Source organism: Heliangelus exortis, chromosome Z (genome assembly GCF_036169615.1).
Source record: "Heliangelus exortis chromosome Z, bHelExo1.hap1, whole genome shotgun sequence".
Lineage (NCBI taxonomy): Eukaryota > Metazoa > Chordata > Aves > Apodiformes > Trochilidae > Heliangelus > Heliangelus exortis.
The window spans coordinates 20652288-20672530 of record NC_092454.1 but is presented as its reverse complement, the minus strand read 5'-3'; the positions used below and the strand labels follow the sequence as shown (position 1 = coordinate 20672530).

Below are 20243 nucleotides of genomic sequence, written 5' to 3'. Positions count from 1 at the left end.
CCACTTTTTGCTATATTTAGATCCCCAGGTACTTACAGCCTGTTGCAGTAGGTTACAACCTGTTTAACAACAGCTTACAATCTGTTTTACAGCCTACCTCATCTCCTCCAACTGCAACTGTCTCATGCTGTAGATCAAATTCAATTCCACCAAACCTTGAATGAACAAGCAAAACTGCAGAAAGCTCTTATCTGCTTTACCCAGTACCACAATAAAATTTCTCTCCACCCCCATATATATATATATGTTTCTTCATTATACATGAGAAGACATAGATGATTTTGAAGACTGCATGTACCCAGTTCATCCCAGAGCTGCCTATACTTGTCAGTCATTGCAGTTCCTTGTTGTCTCCAAAGTGACAGACGAGGGTCAGCCATGAACTGTTCCGTTATCAATGTCAACATGCGAGCTCCATTTGAATCTCTCATCTTCAGCATCTCTCGCACCTAGGAAATGAGTCTTTTAATACAAACTTGAAAAGCAAAGAAATCACAAACAGTATACTGCAGTGTTAAATAATCCACTTCTGTTAAAAAAGAAACTAATTTATATGTGTAATGTGAAATTTTCAAGTAGAAAAGATAGTCTGCTTCCCCAGTGTAAGTTCTCCATTTCAGTGTCCTATTGCACTTCTTCAAAGACATCTCTTCCAAAAGTAATTTATGCAAAATCTTATGCAGTAATCTTATGCAAAATGCTGCAAGACTGATTTCTACAGGTTTCTCCGACACTTTGGGGATGGGAAGGAAGAAACCTGCAAAGCTGCCAACAGTTGAAATGTAACTTCACATCCTTAAACCTCAAGGCACATCAGATTGCAGTCCATTGCTGTACACCTCAATTTTAAATTGCCATCATGTTCCAGATGCTTTGTCTTGTTTTTGAACAATAGGACTTTGAGTAAGATGCAAATAAGGACTTGGGGAATGGTGAAGAGAAAAAAGGGAAAGTTTCAAGTACTCAATATACCTTTGCAAAAAGCAAATTGAGCTGCTTCCCTGATCCATGGTATCCACCCTGGGAGAGGAAGAGTTTAACCTGTTCCTGGACCTGTTCTTCATCCAAATGCCAGCAATTTTCATCATCTATGCTAGCACCTGCTGTTGGGTCAGGAGCACCTGCAAACAGCAAGAGAAGAAATAATTATGTTCTATATAAACAGGAGAGGTTAACAGATTCAGAGGAGAGGACTACTGCAAAGTTTTTTGGATTTGTGCTTTTCCCAGTTTTGGGTCTCTTGGCTTTAACCTGAACATTCATTAAAATACACTTAAATTTCTCCTCAGTAGTCCTAAGCACTTGGAAACTACAGCCTATAAAAATTACTTCAATCAACAGTATTTTATAACAAAACATTAAAATTCAGGTGAGGCTTTTTTACTCTCATCTCAGCAGCTTTTCCCAAATGCTATTTCCCAACAAGAAAAATGAGACTTCGGACAGTATTTCTGTAACTGTGATAACTCCAGTCTCCCCAAAACACCTGTGTAATTCGTGTATCTTCAACAATCTTGGTCAGGTTTAACTGACAGCTTGTGAGTGTTGCTATTGATGAATATGAGAAAAATCACTACCTCAGTGCTTCTGAGCTGTGATGGCTCTGCAAAACTAAACAAAGCTTAAAAATTCCCCAAACAAATCCAAAGCCTTAAAGGACTAAAGGCATTTCCATCAATGATTTGGTTATATAATATCATATCTAATATGATATCATATTATATATGATTATTTTATTATATATATTATATATATTTGATATATATAATTATATAATATACATAATATCTGATATTATATTATATATAATATTTTTATTATATTATATATTATATACATTTGACATATATAGTTTATATAGTAGATAATATATATAATCAAATACATATAATATATTATATATAATATTTAATATGTACTATATTAAATATCAATATATTAAAATTTCATAAATTAATATATTATGTATTATATTTATTATATTTATATATTAAATATTAAATATATTAATGTACTATGTATTATATACGTTATATAAATTATATATAATATTTAATGTATGTTATATTATATTTAATTTATTTAATGTATGTTATATTATATTTAATGTATTATATATAAAATATTATATGTAATACATAATATATATTACATATATATATTTGATTTTATGTATATATATATAATTATTTTATTATATAAGAGTTACACTTGTTTAAGAATGGTGATTCCAAATTAGGTTTAGTTTTGTTTTTTTCTAACATAAGCAGTGTCATCAACACAGTCAATTCAAATTCAGAGCAGCTCTACCTGATTTTGCCTGGTGTGAACTGAAATTATGACATTTACATTAAGCAGCGTTTTGGCCACAGGCTGCTCTAACTCAACTTTGCTGTTGATATGAGTGGTTTGCCACCACTGCCCTCTTCTAAAAACTGACAAATTGAACTAAAACAAAGTTCTTATATCATCTAGCAACCTACATTTTTCTGAAGTCTGCAACTCTACTGGATGCTTTTTAAAAGGGATCCAAACAGAACAGGCTGCAAAGCACTTGTCTAGACTGTCAGGGAAAAAACTCAAGGTAGTGTATCACAATCCACACAGGAAACGGAAGACATTAACCTGTTCTTGGGCCTGTTCTTCATCCAAATACAACCATATTTTAAGCATGCCCAAGACTCAAGTTAATTTGACATACCGATTTTGGCATTATCACAACTGTGCCATCTCTATCCCCTTTAGGTTTTGAGAAGATGTTGGAAATTCAATTATGTTAAACAATCTATCACTTTTATATCCAAGTCCATGTTACCCCTGTACAAAGATACTGGCAGGGCAGGAAAACTACATAGTCTGATTTGTAAAAACTTGCTTTTTCAAAGAAATTCTGAGAACCTGAAAAGCAAAAATATCTGCAAGACTCGAGACATTCTGGAATTAAACAGCAATTCTACTGATTCAAGCCTTCATTTCACAATTTTAACTCATACATAGGTGAATCTTTTAAGCAGTAACAGGGAATTACACTGCACTGCTGTGTGCATATATATGTATAAATATACACACACATTTATATCCATAAGAAATTGTCTTTGAAAATTTGAATGAACTCTCCTGCTTTCCACAGGAACCATAGCAGTATCCCAGAGGACAGGAATCAAGCCCAAGACAGCACAAAACCCAAGGAATGAAAAACCTCCTTTTCTGTGAGTACTTCCATCTGTAGTATGTTAGTTTTCAGTCAGCTACACAAAACTCATAACTGAAATCTTCAGCTGCAAAGAACAAGATAAATAGGGAAATCAAGCCACATGAGAACAAGCAGTGCAGCTGTTGCACAAACTCAGGTTTGCAGTATCACCTTGCTAACAGTTTAAATATTTCATAGATCTAAAACCAGGTAAAAAACTGCGTAAAAGAACTATATATAAACACCAGCATACAAAATACAGGTTTTTTTTCACTCATTTTAATGAAAGTTTATCCTCAAATAATCCTGGTACATCTACTTTCAAATTGAATTTAAAATAGCTCAGGATTCCTCAGCTAAGCTTCCCTCTCTAGGGAAGAAAACAAAACTCTTCCTGTAACTGTTTACATTTTATCAAAAGCTCAGTCAGCTTGTGCTAGAAGGTTAAATTTCAACTCATTTACCACAGAATCTTTAACAACAGCGCTCCTTTACAGGAACAAGGGCACCTGGTGCCCCAGGGCCACCAGCGCTGCCCCCACCAAGGCCTCTCCTCCCAGGATATGCCTAAATATACCTTGTGGATGCTGACTGATCTAGCCTGGTTCCTCTCCCACTCACACATCATTCCTGAGAAACAGATAGGATATCTACACATCAAGCTCAACATCAGGCAGAGTTGAAGGATCATCTCAAAGATGGTGGCTAACCTTGCTCAAGCTGCAGGAGCCCTGAATGGGAAACACAAGGTTTCAGCAGATGGACAGTTTGGCTGCTGAGAGGAACATGGGCAGCCCTGAATTTAATCGCTGCACATAGCTTGGTACCAAGACCAAATCTTTTTCCTCCCTTGTAAACTGGGGATAAGTATTACTTAAATGCTTTAGAGGGTGTCATGACAACAAATTAGTTCCCATTTGAACTATGAAAGTGAAAAGCACTGTATAATTATACTAAATACCGAAACCCATAATTAAACTGTGACTAAGATATTAATCTCTCTCCTTTCAACCTCTGGCTTTTTAAATTTCTGTCATGACTTGCTCTTGAAATAGGTTTTACATCATGTACTTACAGTTAAATACAATCAAGTATACTCAGTGTATAGATACGGGCATACATATTTACTCATATTCTTTTACTGTAATCAGTAAATTACCATCCCCTAGGAGTCAAAGTAGGAATATTGGATACAACTGTTTGTAACAAAATTTGAAAACATGTAACAGCCTTTTATACATATAGTTAAAACAGGTTACATGTTAATATATTAAATGCCTAATTCTAAGTAGAGGTATTTTTTTTAAATAAACATTTACATAGCCATTTTTAAGAGCAACTTCTTTTAAAATGAGCAACCATATTAAAGAACTGGCATTGTACATGTACAACTTAACCCCAATGGTCAATAGAAGCAAAAGCTAAGAACTGCTTACACTGAAATCTACTCAGGTGCAGATCAACAGTGAAAATGTGTTTTTTTAAAAAAACAAAACGAAACAAAAAACAACAACAATAAAAAAACCACACCAAAAAAACCCCACAAGCCTTTAAGGCAGAGTGCTTCCCTAATCCTTATTTCTGAAGTGACATAAGAGTTGTCTTCAAATTAAACCATACCAAATTACTACTCCTACATGTACTGAGACTTTCTGAACTTCATTTTATAAAAATCTTATTAACTTAAGCATACAAATGAATAGTAGACCACTTAAATCTTATTAAATGTATTCTACAGCAGCATAAAGAATATTTGGAAAAATGTTTACAAATAGAAAGCATGACTTCCTTAGTACTGTGCAGAGACTGTATGGTCCCAAATAGAAACCAATATTGCTGTATGCTGTTTCAAAACATAATACTAATTGATTTTATAAGCTTAGTGTTCTCAGAATTACTCTAACCAATAACAACATAAAAGTTCATAAAATTAATGATTTGAAAATACTATTATGCCTATGATTACTGAAATTATTCAAAGTTTAGATATAAGTCATTACATCCTGTTCTTAATTTAAAAACTCTGGGGTGGAATATAACATCTGTTCAGCAGTGCACAGCCTAAAGAAAAACACTACTGCTGTGAATCAGCCAGTGCTAACAAAAGAAATTATGAATACTGAACAGACTACATTGAGTTGCTGAGAAAATTTCAAAAACACCCAACAAATCTGAGGAACATTTTCTAAAAAGATCTTTTTTTTCCCCGTTTTATTTGCCAGCTATCAACCTTTTATACTACTCTGCTTCTGACAGGACAAGTGCAATTAAAACTTCTTTCTTCAAGGTCCTCTCAAATTTGATTTCAACTGCATCCACTGGTGAGTGACTCATATTGTGAGCCAGACAATCAGAGAAGGGGAGAAAGTCTGGAGAAATCCATGTAATTGGTTTGGTTTGGTTGTTTTTTTAATTGTTGTTGTTGCTTTTTATTTGTTTGTTTTAAGAGCAGGTATTGTAACAGCAGCACTAGAACACTCAGGAAAAAAATAGTACAGCTTCAAAGGCAAAGGTGAAGTTGGTTTGGTACACTGTCTCTCTATGCACACAACATCAATGTTAATAATATGATAATATGCACATTGACCTTCAACCTCAACAACTCCTTCTCCTCCCCACTACCCCACCGCCATGCCCCCTGCCATTAGTTACATTCTTATTTCCACTCAAATTCTCAGGAACATAGTTTTACCTTCCAACCAATTTTTAAAGTTTTCTTAGGTATGAAATACAGATGCAAGATGCCAAACCTGGCTGATAAGCCCTCATCCTGACTGTTCTCCACCTAGTCTTATACACCTGCCAGCTTTCTCTGCAGCAGCAGCACAAAAATTAGCAGGGAGGAAAGAGGCCTCAGCTAAGCATTATGCAAATCTTTGTCTAGGTACATGAGTCAGCATCCCTAAAGTAAAATCTAATGTGAAGCCAACAGCTAAACAGCATATATGCCAGGGCGTCAGTCATAGTAGCTACTGCTGTCTTCTGTACAGATGATACCCACAAATCTCCAGCCTTGAAACCATCAGGAACATGTAAAGCTGTAACAGTGTCATATGAGAAAATCAGAACACAAATAATCTTCTCAAATTAAGAGGAGCTTTCGTGCTTTACAAACACGCAAAGGCCTCTTGTAATAAAATCACCACCAAGCGGACATTAGCACAGCAAATACAGAAGAGGATACACAGTAAAATACTTTGCTTTCTTGATGAAGTTAGTAAAGACCACACATTTCTGTGCTTCTAATAGCATCCCCTTATTTTTCCTGCAGTGAGGCTCAGTCATGAAGCAGAGAAGTATATTGCATCATTTGTATCCACTGAAAAACTTAAAGGGATTTGTCATTTCAAAACTTCTGTCATCAGTCTAAGTCACTTTGCTAGTTCCACCAGAAGCTTCCCTTCACAAGACAGGTAGGCAAAGCCAGACACTGAATGCTGCATAAAACAGAATTTTGAGGAAATGGGCAATTATAAAATTCACCTTTTGTGAAAGAAAGTACTGTAGAGTCATTCTGTCTCCAGCTCACATGCCAGTAAACCATGCAGAAATGCAAGTTCACATGCAAGTAAACAAAAGCAATGTGGTCAGGGCTTTTCAAGGATCAAGACCATTCTTATGGAGGAATAGATAGCATTCAAGAGCTTATGTCTTTTGCCTACCACTGGCAAAACTGCTTTAGTTTTTCTTTCTACTGTCACCAGGCAGCTCTGTCCATCACCTTCTCATTATGTTCTATAACAGCCACCTTGCCTCTGGCCAAACACACATAGGCTGGAAAGCCAAAAAAGAGTAGTGGTCCTGAAATTCACCTTCTTGCAGCACCTCTTGCCTCTGTCTGCCAGGGTCACCAGACCCTAAGGAGAGGGTCTAGGCTATGGATGAGTTCACTAAAACTCTCCTTTTCTGTCCACACTGTATCAAACAAACATCTTTCTCTAGCATTAAGAAGCTTGGTTGCATCTGTTATTGCAGATTCTTTGGAATAGTGGTTATACCTTTTAAATAAATCTAACATACAAAAACTGTTCCTGTCAATGAACAAACAAGACTCATGTTTTCGTACAACTTACTCTCCCCCTCTAAGCTGCCCTTGTGCTTACAGGTCACCTCTATCAGCTGAGCTTACAGGAACACAGGACTCTAATACTAGCTGAGTCACCTCAAACCCACAATTACACAATTTCAGTTCATCAGGGTCCATAGAAGTGCCACCTCAGAAGCCTCAAGTCAGACCCAGCACGCTTTAACAAACATAAGATGTTCATTTCATGAAACACAGCCATTAAAACCATATACAGCAGAAAGAGCAGGAAGGGTCAAGACCTTTGCAGACTGTGTAGACTGCTGCAGCACTAACATGAAAAAGACATTGAAATACAGGCATTACGTGTTTCCTGCCTTCATACAGAAAACAAATACCTAAGTGCATTGAAAGTATAGTTAATGACTGAAAAAAGTTGTATCTACTTGCTTTTATGCTTTGCCACTAAAACAAAACCACACAATCAAAATGTCCCAAGGTTAGTTAAAAGCCAACAAAACAACAAAAAGATGCCGTAGATTAATTGCCAAGATAGTTCATTCAAGCAACATGCCCATACAAAGAACACTACGACTCAGTTCTTCATGGCTGGAAAATACAAGTATGAAGCAGATCTGGCCACATCTTAACAGTGCTGGAGACATCAAGCTCACTGTTTGACTTCTTGTCAATTTTCCAAAAAGTATTGCTTTTTAAACATCTTAAAGCAAAGGGTTAGCAACAGAATCCTCTTTTAGTAAACACCAGGGAATCACAGAATAATTCAGGCTGGAAGAGACCCCAGCAGATTGCAATCCTGAATGCCACAAAAATGCCACAACCAAAGGGGGAATGAAATAAAATTAAGAATAAGTATCAAACTCACCATGGACTTGATTGATTTCTGAGTTCTGAGAAAGAATTTCATCTGCTAATTTTTGAGCAGTTGGCAAAACTTCTGTGTGGTGCACTGTGATCAAATACTGTACAAATTTTTGTAATTGGTCTCTGTTCATTTGAAAGAGTGTCTCTGAAATGGGAAGATGCAGTTTGACCTGATCTGGCTTGCGGATCCGGTATAAAGAGAGTGCCACAACATGGGCACAATAAAATATGTCCTTGTTTCCACAGCTACAGGTCACTGAGGTAATCTTGCAACGATCAAAGCTGATAGCTACATTGCAAACAGTTTCTGGCTCCGATTGCATTGCAGGCTCTGTCACTGTGCCACTCAAGTGGAAACCTGTGAAGGAAAAAAAGGAGAACTTAAAACCATAAATAAAATACCACACCTCATTATTAAGCACCTTCCATTAATAAGAGCGACCAACTGTTTCTGAGATATACCTTAAAGAACTTGCTTTAATTACAAATGTGATTGACTCTTTATTTGAACATACCCATTTCATCTCTTAGAAAAATCAAAAGGAGTCCTCCTTGCTGTTACATTGCAAAATTCACATAAGTTTGATAGCAAGAAAAATTTATTTGGAAAATGATAGCTTTAGAAGCAGAGCTGCATCTGATTAAGACGTACTCGAAACTCTCAGTACCTCAGCAAGTTGGCAGCAATTTTCCAAACCCTCCACCAGGGAGGCTGCAGCACCTACTAGCCAATTTAATAATTCTCTTAAGAATTGAGGGAAATAGTGCGCTTTAGTGGAGTAGTGCAGTCTCAAATTCTGCCACTGACTCACTGACAAAGGCCACTTTATCTGTCTTTTACCTCTCCCACCACTATGCCCAGGTTAAAGCTCACCTTCACATGGCAACCCAGTAAGACGGCTACGTTTTTACAGCTCTTAAGGCAGGAAAGGCTGAAGTTACCAATACAGAGACAATTGTATTTTTAAAACGGAATGAGATACATGTGTACTGTTTCAGAGGTCTGCACTGTGGTCTTGTTTTCCAATTAGCATAATATAGTACAAGGCAAAAGAAAGATCTTTTTCCTGTATTGTAAGAAGGAACAGTATACCTGTTTGCAAGTATACATTTGAAAGATAATTTTCAGCAAAGATGCCACAAGATGAACACAGAAGTCTGTTTAACCACCATCTAAAACTCTGCAGGTCAGGCCTAAGTCCAACTTTGGTGGGAGATCCAGGTTTGGCCCTCAGTATTTTCTCACTGACCAGCAAAATTTGGGGGCTTCTTTTGGGTTTTACATAAGTGTGATACTGATTTTGGCTCAAGTATTAAGTCAAAGGCATAGATGCAGGACAACAAAAATTTCATATGACGTTCTAGTATTAAACTTAAACCAATAGTGCATATAAAATTTGGGGTGGAGACTACAAGTAAGGTATTATACATTAATTACATTAATTACTTATAATGGAAATGCGAGAAAACCACATCAGTCCAGAACTGATTTTGTATTATGGAAATACCAGAAAAGTATATTGTAAGAATAAGTATCACATTAAAATTAAGTGGAAAAAAAAGAGAATTTAAGACATAACTCTATTAAAAAATGGTTTATCTCCAACTGTTTTCAAAAAGCTCTTTGAGTTACAGGAAATAGAGGAAAATATCTAATTATTTTTTCCATTTGTTTACACTGTATATTTAAGAGCAGATTGTGCAACCAGCATTCACTATTTGGAGTACATTCGACTACAGTAGTTTGATACTGCACCCTGAAGGAGGTCATGTACACACACTAACCTCGACTTTGAAGGAGGATATTTATCAGCTAAAGTAGTTACAAGCTGAGGGTGAAGAGGCAGTAAGCTGCAATGTGCAAACAGAGGAAAATGGGATGGACAAAGAAGCCCAGGAATAGGTCTTGAGTGCCCACTCAACACTTGCACAAAGAGAAGTGGAACTGTCTCTTGCACCATGAGCTCCTCCCTCTACCCTTCCCTGTTTTTCAAGTAGTCACCTCATGTTCCTAGAAGTGCTTCCTCTCAAGAAAAGAAGGGCTTTGTTAAAACTTAGCCAGTTCCATTTATTTCAGGCTAATTCCTAGCAAGTGAAAGTTGGACTGGTGATGCCCCACAGAAACTGTATGGAAGACTTTAATTTTTAGTATCACTTTCCTATGAAGCATACATAAAACTGTCTCATCTATGACCTGAGGAAAAGCGTAACACTTGAACACTGAAAGGGCCTGATCCCCCTCCTTCTCTACTCCCACTAAGCACCCTAGCTGCTACCAATTCCAACAGAGAAAGGCACAATGAAAGGTTTTCTACCAAACCCTTTTCTGTAAAAATTGAAACAGCTATTCCAACAATATTATTGCTTTTAATTTGTCAGTATATAACTGAAGCATTCAAAAAAGTTAAAATCTTGCAGGAAAGAGGAATGTCTCCACAAATCTAGAGTTAACAGAAGGATTGCCTTTAAAGCCCTACACTGTTCAGAAATTAACAGCTCATGGATCCCTCTCCACTGAGATTTTTTTTAAGAATTCAGGTTAGGAGCACCAACATTTATAAACACAGATCCTGGTCTAAACAATGACAGCACTAATACAGTCAAGTTACCTAACCTACCCTTCTCAAATTACAGCAGGTTTAAACAAAAACAACAGCTGCCCTTGCAGGCTAAAACTAAGAATGTTTGTAGTAACTATGCCGCAGTGATGGACTATGCCTAGTAATTATGAAACATTATTTTCCTCCTCTTCTTCTGTTTATGTTTCAAAGAAAGAAACTGTTGTTAGTAAATATGACCTTAAAAAGGCTTCAACATAGCAGAAAAAAGAATTCAGGAAATTTCAGGTCAGAAGCCCTGGCAGGGATTTCATAAATTAGCCTACCAAACATTAAATGACCCTTCTCCTCTGCTTCAACACTGCAGAGTACTCAGCAGGGAGGCCTGTTCCCTTCCTGCAGACATAGTTTTGATATTTAACTTAATAATTTGATACACTCAAAATAAAGTATGAAAACTTCATAGCAGGAAAAAATCAGAATTAAAGAAATTTTAAAAGTTGGAATTAAATTAAATTAGAATTAAATCAAATTAAATTAGAATTTAAAAAATTAGAATTAAAGCACACTGCGCTTTACTAGAAGTTTTCACCAGCACTTATATATAGCCTGCTGAGATGAGAGATGTTGTAAGCTCCTGGAAGACAGCAGAGAGACTAGAAGAGAATGACATTTCACTAACAGATGCAAAGGAGGAGAAAAGTATCTTCAGCTAAAAGCTGCAAGCCCTCACTCAAAACAGGTAGTTCTCTTCAAAGGAGAAAAAAAAAAAATCCCTCTTTTACCCGGTTATAAAACCGTTGCTGGAAATATTTATTTCCTAAAATAACCCCACCCAAGAACACCAACATTTCACTTCTAAACTAAGTTTTTCTCTATTAACAGAGCAGGCATGTTTCACCTTTTCCCTTCAGCTGCTGCGGTTTTTCAAACGAGCACATGACCATTCATTCAATCTCTGCTGAGCTCTCCAATGCGCCGAGCCTTTGCAAAAGTGCATTTAGAAACACAGATGGAGCATCAAGACTATATATTTAATGAAGCTTTTTTACTGACAGATTTTGCTTCTGTTAAACACTCACCTCAAGTATACCACTAAAAATTATTGAACTGTTTTCAGCTGCTGTACATTTGGAAAACAATGGTGCCAAAATTCCATCAGGAGGGAAGCATCCAGAAGTCACTGAATTTTATGAAGTAGGATTTGTCAAAACCTGTTTGGTAGTGTCCGACCAATTAACTGAAATAATTCAGGGACTGTAAAGCTGTCTGATATATGCAAAATAACAGTATTTTAATGTGGTATTTTCCTGTATAAGCATATATGCTTGTAATTAAAAAATGAATACTTCAGGTAAAACAAAAGAAACAAAGTGTAATGCACTAAACAGGAAAAATGACAGTGGTATGCAGAGAAGCAGCAGCAGGTCAGCTTTTACTTACTCAAGTCAAAAAGAAATTTTATAATAGTGAGTTCCACTAAGTCAATGGGATCAGCAGCAAAGTTATTGTGCTAAATGAACATCATCAATACCATCTCACTAGCTTAATTTCTTTCTACTGTCATTTGGTGTTACAAAGCATCATTCTCAATATACCCAAGTCCAAAAATACATTTTTAAAATACACAGATCAAAATGAACAAAACCCGTCAGAAGAAGTAGCCATGTAAAAAGTTGGGAACTGGGTGGGGAGGGATAGGTGAAGAATTACACTGAGATTTTATGGTTATGTGGTTCATGGAAATAAAACAAGAGTAAAATAATAATTCAATCTAAAATTTCAGACCACTGGTTTTAAAGGAAATTAAAGAAAAAACCTCTCATTCAAGGGAAGCCATATTCATTTGTTATTCAGTCAGCAATACAGCAAGATATTATGGAGTGAACTTATCTGAAAAAGTAGTAATTTCTCAATAAACTTTTAATCTCTCTAGTCAAAAATACTAGTAACACACCATCAAAAGAAACACATAGTCAGCTTAAAACATAGAAGGCTATTATTACAGACATCCAAAACCACTAATTTAACAAAACATTTTAAAAAATTAAAACCTTCATTTAAAAATATATCTGTGCTATGAAGAATTCCAGTGGTTTTAAAAAATAAAGCATTAATTGAACTGCAACCATACATCACCATTGGGCATTGTTTATCCTTTACAGAAAACAAAAATGTCGGAACTGCATTACATAAATACCCTAAAGCTTAAAAAACGGTGCTTTTGGACAACTTTCTGATGTGTACCTTTTGAGAACACCACACCTGTCTTGTCCACTACACACACATTATCCTAAAACTAGGAAATATTTGGAAAATGGATGTGTTCCTTAAAATTGGCCCACTGGCCCCTTTTTCATATATTTTACAAGAATGACACAATCACAGAATTGTAATGGTTGGAAAAGGTCTCCACGATCACCTCATTCAAATGGCAACATTCCCCACCACCACCTCCCCATCCCATGAAACAAACAAAAAATACATTTATTAATATCTGTATCACCATGCCCACTAGAGCATTTCCTAAGTGCCTCACCTACATGGTTTTTAAATACTTAACAGGGATGGTGATTCCACCACCTCCCTGGGCAATCTGTTCCAACTCCTGACTATTCTCAGTAAAGAATTTCTTCCTCCCCGTGATGAAACTTCAGGCCATTTATTTCCTCTAGTCCTGTCATTACTCCCTCAAGAGAAGAGGCCAGCACCCACCTCCCAGAACCTCCTTTCAGGTAGCTGTAGAGAGTAATAAGTTCTTCTCTCAGCCTCCTCTTCTCTAAAGTAAACATTGTCAGTTACCTCAACCTTTCCTCATAGGGCTTGCCGTCCAGATCTCTTCATCAGCTTGGTTGCCCTTCTATGAACCCACTCCAGCTCAATGTCTTTCTTGTACTGAGAGGCCCAGAACTGAACACAGCACTCGAGGTTCAGCCTCACCAGTGCCAAGTACAGGGGTACAATCACTTCCCTTCTCCTGCTGGTCACACTATTCCTGATACAAGCCAGGCCTTTTTGGCCAACAACAACCATATATATATATACGCCCAATTAGGAAAACCGAAGTTGTTTTACACTCACAGAAGAATTCTGAGACCAGCAGATGAGGTTACTTAGAGGGGTAAAAAAAAAAAGAACAAAAAACCACCAAAAAACCCAAAACAAACCAACCAGCCAAACAAACCCCAACCAAAAAACAAAACAAAAAATGAAGAGCTTGTCCTGGGAGCTGGCAAGTCTTCAGTATCTAATACCATGCAGGTGACCTCCCCCTACATCACCTGCCCTCAGGAATAAGAATCATACCCTTTAACAGTCCTTTAAATTAGCTTGCAGGCCTATCAGCTAAGACTTATGCAGAATGCTATATTACTTGGCAAACACATAAGCACTGTGTAAAGTGCAAAATACCTCTGCTTCACCTTGCCTACCAAACAACAAGAAATGCTTATGTAAAGTAGTTTCCAAGTGTGCTCATTAGCTGTTTTTTCATTACGTAGATCAATGGTTGTGTATTTTTTCCTAAGATAAGCAAAAGTCTAAACCATGTTTACCTCATTCAGATTTTGCCTTTTAAGAAGTGGTTTTCCTTTGAGATGGCAAAACAGTATCCTACATTTGATTTTGCCTGAACTTTGGAACCTCTAGAACCAAAATGACAGCACATTTTGAAATTATTATGAAGTCAAAACTTTGCGTGCCACCACTCAGCTAACGTTACCAGGCTGTTTATAAACCAGAGAAAACACTGAATTAAAATGTTCCAGCATGTTTAAGGTACTATGACTACCATAGAACACAAGAAAAAGAAGTAGAAAAAATAAAATTAATCAACAAGAGCAGCAGATGTCTATTGTATGTAAAAAACAGACAGGGTATAGAAGAGCTTATGTTTTTAGAGCATTGCCACTAGAATAAAATTGGCATTACACTGTGCCCAAACACTAACAGAGGACCCATCACAAACAGCCACTCAGATTCCACACTCCCTTTTATAAAGACAGTAGTCAGGATTTGGTATTCTGGGACTTCTGTAAGCAAGAGAGAGAGCAGAAGTAGCATTAAGTTACTGAAGTAGCATTAAGTTACTTCATGCACACACTCCACACTAACACCTTCAAAGTTCACTACTGCCAGTGCATGTCCATGGTGTAACAGTGTGTCCTGGTTTGGGCCAGGATAAAGGTGATTTTTCTGAGTTTCTTGTCGATGGTTGAACTTGCTGGGGTTGACAGCAAGTTTCTCAAATGGAGTATTCCATCCCATGTGCGTCATCCTCGGTATGGAGTTGGGGGATCTCGAGGACCGAGCCACACCCTTACCAGCTGATCGGCCTCACCTGAGATCATCAGCAGAAGTGCTGGGTACCACCCCCCTTAACAGCCAATTGGTCTCACCTGTGGCACTATAAAAGACCAGCAGAAGCTCCTGGCTGCCTCCCTGGCTGGCTGCTTGTGGCCCTGCTTGCTGCCCTGCCTGGTTGCCTCCCCTGCTGCCCTGCCTGCTGCCCTGCCTGCTGCCCGGTTGCCTGCCTGCCTGCCTTCACCCAGCATCTGGGAAGGATCCCATCCAGTCCGTTTGCCCGCCTGCTGCCCTGCCTGCTGCCCAGTTGCTTGCCTGCCTGCCTTCACCCGGCTTGCGTGAGAACTGTTGGGGGAAAAGGGGGAAGGACTTTGATATTCATTCTCCTGTATATTTGTGTATATATATATATATATAGCATTTTTCTTTTCTTTTTCCCTATTTACCATTATTGTTTCATTAAAGTTGATTGGTTTAGCCTCCAACCCATAAGTCTCTCTCCCTTATTCTCTCTCCTTTCTTATCAAGGAGGAGAGAGAAATTAATAGAGAGCATCTGTCACCCGGTTTAATCGCCGGGCCAGTGTTAAACCTTGACACAGTGACAGCACTAGTGATTTGAGTGGGAAAATTTATTTGTCCCAATACTCTGAATTCAAGTTACATTTACTGAAAAAATAAAATCTTCCATTACTTCCATCAGCAATCCAAGCCTTCAGGTCTGAGAATTGTTCAACTAATTATACTAATTACACAAAGGCATCCACTAACCCCTAAAGCCAAGTTTGATCACACTTCTGCTGCTGAAATGCAACCACTGATCATTGTGGTCCAACCAGAAGTCATGGATGACTGTGGATGGGATACATACATCCAGACTGCACTTTCCTGAAGTGAAGGAAAGGCTTTTCAAACAACAAATAACACATCACAATGCCTTCTTGCCCCCAAAAGGCATTACAATCTGGACCATTTTAAGACAGGTGCAGACTGCAGCAATTCAGGCTGTCTGGAGGTGGAAACATTGAACAAAACATGCACTCCATGAAAATGGCCTCAAGGGTCCCTCAAGGTTTCACTGCTGTATCTACAATACACCCTGCAGGAATCCATGCAAACTAGAGAACAACTCTGTAGCTCCCACAAACAGTGCTCACAGCCTCAGATGACCCCCCTGGAATATCCAAGTGACCTGCACTCCAACTCTCTAAATATGGATACAATCCCATTTCATGTGTTTGTAACAGTGAGTTGTGGGCAAAGTGAAAGTAGAGAAATTGTGGTCTAATAAGAAACATGTCAAAAAGTGCCTCCTGGACAGCAGTAATATTGAACTTGCCTTCTAGCACAGTGATGATCCAACTGTGATGTAAGATGCTAAGGCAATGCTTATGGCTCACAAAGTAGAAGCAGACAAGCCTCTTCAATTGAAGCAGTCTCTAGAAGTGTGAAGGCTGACTGACTCCTGAAAGTTAGCAATGCATGGCTACAGGCCACCATCTCTCAGGTATATATTATCTATCAAAGCCTTTTTGTTCTGTTCCATGTTGTTGCTTTGGGTTTTGTTTGTTTGCTTTGTGGGCTTGGTTTTTTTTGGTTTTGTTTTTTGTGGTTTTGTTTGGTATTTTTTGAAGGGCATCAGGGTAAAACAAACTACACTATGCTATGAGTTTAATGACTTTTCTCTTACTACAACATGTCTTAAGAGCACCAGTAAATAAAATAAAAAAAGAAATCTCAATGTGAGCTTGTAAACCCTGAGGCTGATGGGCAAAAAAAATTTATTGTAAGACACCAGCAGAAAAGAGATTTTCTAATAATGTAACCCATAGAGATCTTGTGACAGCTATTTTAAAAAAAATTGGAGACCAAAAGAAATCATAAGCTTTGCAGCATGTGGACAAAAACATTTTATGATTTATGACATATGGAATATAGTAAGCCTCAAACTTTTGATGGAGACTTGACAAGACACCAGAGGGAAAGTGCCTAGATCCATCACACAGCAGGTCACTGAAGCAAAAGCATGAAGTGGGAGTCATCAAAACTACACTGATGCTGAAGGGAAACTGGAAGTATATTCAAAATGAAGATTAAGGAAAAAAAGGGTAATGAATACCCAAGGAAGTTGCTGGAAGTGGAGCTATTCCAAAATAATTGAGCTTTTAACTTACGTGCCACCCAGACCTTCCAGCAAATATAAACTAAAATGTTTATAGGTGAATTGTAATAGAATATAACTGTAGGCCAGCATCAGGCTCAAGTTTACGTTCAACTATAACAATACTGGAAACAAGAGGTTAAGTCAGTTTACTAATCTACATTTAAATTTTATAAACAAACCCTTCACTCTGGCAGTGAGCTTCACAGGTCCTTCGGTTTTTGTGAAGGGAACAGATTGAGACAGCAGGATGTGCAGACAGTCTGTAAGGATCTGCATCCTGGACACACGATGAGCGTGCTCAAAACCAAGGACTGATTACCACAAGGCTTCACAGGATCAGTGCAAAGACAGTTGCTAGGTTTCAAAGAAGGATTCGCCCTGCTATGGTGATCAGAATAGGGCATTCCTCCTGCAGAAAGCAGGCAGCAGACATTCATCCTATAGCTCAGGGTATTCTGTCTCCCAAGCTAATGCCATTTCAGCTTTTACTGCTATTAGTTCTTGCACCATATTTGTAGGTAAGAATCATGCTTGCTTGATACAGTTCATGTATAAAAACTACAAATGAGAAAGCGACCGCAAATGAGGAAGAGCAACAAAACCAAACAAACTCAGGTTAAACATTACTTCAGTACATTAAACAGTACTTTCATTAAAATATTCCTTATGCAATACAATAATAAATAGGCTGATACTACATTCACAAAAGTAAATATTTAGAAACCATCAGTTATTTTAATCAACTAAGAAGGTGCCTTGACTGTAAAACAGATATAGTAACAGGCCAGTCAGTCTTGACTCAACTGTGCCCAGGAAGATCATGGAACAGATCCTCCTGAAAGCTCTGCTAAAGCACACGGAAAAAGAGGAAGTCACTAGTGGCAATCAACATGGCTTCACCTAAGGTAAATCATGCCTGAGAAATTTGGTGACCTTTTACAATGTGGTTACAGAACCAGTGGACATGAGGAGAGCAAATGATGTAACCTACCTGTGCAAACCATTTGACACTGCCCTCCATGGCATCCTGGTCTCTAAATTGAAAAGATGTGGATTCAATGGATGGACCTCTTGGTAGACAAGAATTGGCTGGTTGCATTAAAGAGTAGCAGTCAACAGCTCAATGTCCAAATAGAGACCAGAAACAAGCAGAATTCATCAAGAGCTGGTACTGGGACCAGTGGTGCCTTTATCAGTAACATGGACAGGGGAACTGAATGCACCCCCATCAAGTTTGCTGACAGCACCAAGCTTTGCAGTGTGGTCAACATGCCTGATGGCAGGGAGGTCATCCAGAGGGATCTTGGCAGGTTTGGAGAGCCTGTGAGAAACACATAGTTCAATAAGGCCAGGTGCAAGGTCCCACACATGGGTGTTGGCAATCCCAAGCACAAATACAGATTGAGCAGAGAGCAGACTTACAGCAGCCCTGAGGAAGACTTGGGGGTACTAGTGGATGGGAAGCTCAACATAAGCCAACAATGTGTGCCTGCAGCCCAGAAAGCCAGCCATATCCTGGGCTGCATTCAAAAGAAGGTCCAGCAGGTAAGGGATGTGATTCTCCCCCTCTACTCCACTCTTGAGAGACCGGTCCTAGAGTTACTGTGTCCAGTTCTGGAGCCTCTAACACAAGGACATGGAGCTGCTGGAGTGACTTCAGAAGAGGGCCACGAAGACAGCCAGAAGGATGAAACATCTCTCCTAAGAAAATAAGGTTAGAGGGTCAGGGTTGTTCTACCTGGAGAAGTGAAGGAGACTTTATAGAAGCCTCCCAGCACCTGCAAAGGCCTGCAGGAAAGCTGGAGAGGGCCTTTTTACACAGGGTGTGTAGTGATAGGGTGAGGGGAAATGGCTTTAAACTTGAAGAGGGTAAATTTAAGTTGGATATTAGGAAGAAATTCTTCACTATGAGAGTGGTGAGAAACTGGTACAGGTCATCCATGGAAGCTGGGGATGCCCCATCCCTGGAAGTGTTCAGGGCCAGGTTGGACAGGACTTTGAGCAACCTGGTCCAGTGGGAGGTGTCCCTGCCCCTGGCAAGGGGCTTGAAGTAGATGATATTTAGGGGCCCTCTCAATCCAGACCAGTATATGATTCTATGCTTGTTTTTTTAAGTTACTATTTACATTTTTATTGCTAAGAGGAGAAAATGTGTGTATTACACATTTACAGATGGAGGATTACTTTCAATTAAGAAATATCTGTCTCTACCAAAAGGAAGTAACAGAAATAAGAATCTGATACTGAAGATAACTGCCAGCAAGACATGCTCATTTTTAAGAGAGGGGAAGAGAAGGAGAACACAGTCTAACAATTTTTGTTTTGAAATTTTCCATCCACATCTCTGCTGTTTTCCCACTTTTCTGCTGCTGCCACCACATATGATAAAATCATAGAATTTTCAGGGTTGGAAGGGACCTATAAGATCATCTAGTTCCAACCCCCCTGCCATGGGCAGGGACACTTTCCACAGAGCCCTGTCCAGCCTGCCCTTAAAAACTTCCAGGGATGGGGCTTCTACCAACTCTCTGGGCAACCAGTTCCTGTATTTCACCATCCTCATGGTGAACAGCTTCTTCCCAATGTCTGAGCTAAATCTACCCTCCTCTAGTTTGAATCCCTTCCCCCTAGTCCCATCATTACCTGAAGTCCATCGCCAGCTTTCTTGTAGACCCCCTTCAGATACTGGGAAGCTACAATAAGGTCTCCTCGGAGCCTTCTCCTCTCCAGACTGAATAACCCCCAACTCTCTGTCTATCTTCATAGGAGTGGTACTCCAGCGCTCTGATCATCCTCATAGCCCTTCTCTGGACATGCTCCAGCACGTCCATGTCTTTCTTGTAATAAGGGCTCCAGAACTGGATGCAGTACTCCAGGTGTGGTCTCACACAAGCAGAGTAGAGGGGGAGAATCACTTCCTTCTTGCCACACTTCTCTTGATGCAGCCAAGGATCTGGTTGGCTTTCTGGGCTGCAAGTGTCTGCTGGTGGCTCATGTTGAACTTCTCATACATCGGCACTGCAAAGTCCTTTTCCTCAGGGCTGCTCTGAAGCCAGTCACTGCCTATATCAGTCCTAATGTCACCTATATCCTTCGCTTATGTCACACAGTTTGTATA

The 20243-nt window shown here is 38.6% G+C and overlaps 1 protein-coding gene across 2 annotated transcripts in view; it reads right to left on the bottom strand.

The window, feature by feature from the left end:
- ZSWIM6 (zinc finger SWIM-type containing 6) overlaps positions 1 to 20243 on the bottom strand; it is a 124953-nt gene that overhangs the window by 55935 nt on the left and 48775 nt on the right. For both annotated transcript variants that reach the window (XM_071730619.1, XM_071730620.1), the window contains exons 2-4: positions 8104 to 8460; positions 973 to 1121; positions 299 to 449 (exon numbers count right to left, since the gene is read on the bottom strand). In XM_071730619.1, the coding sequence (XP_071586720.1) occupies positions 299 to 449; positions 973 to 1121; positions 8104 to 8460 (657 nt within the window). The remainder of the gene's footprint in view (positions 1 to 298; positions 450 to 972; positions 1122 to 8103; positions 8461 to 20243) is intronic.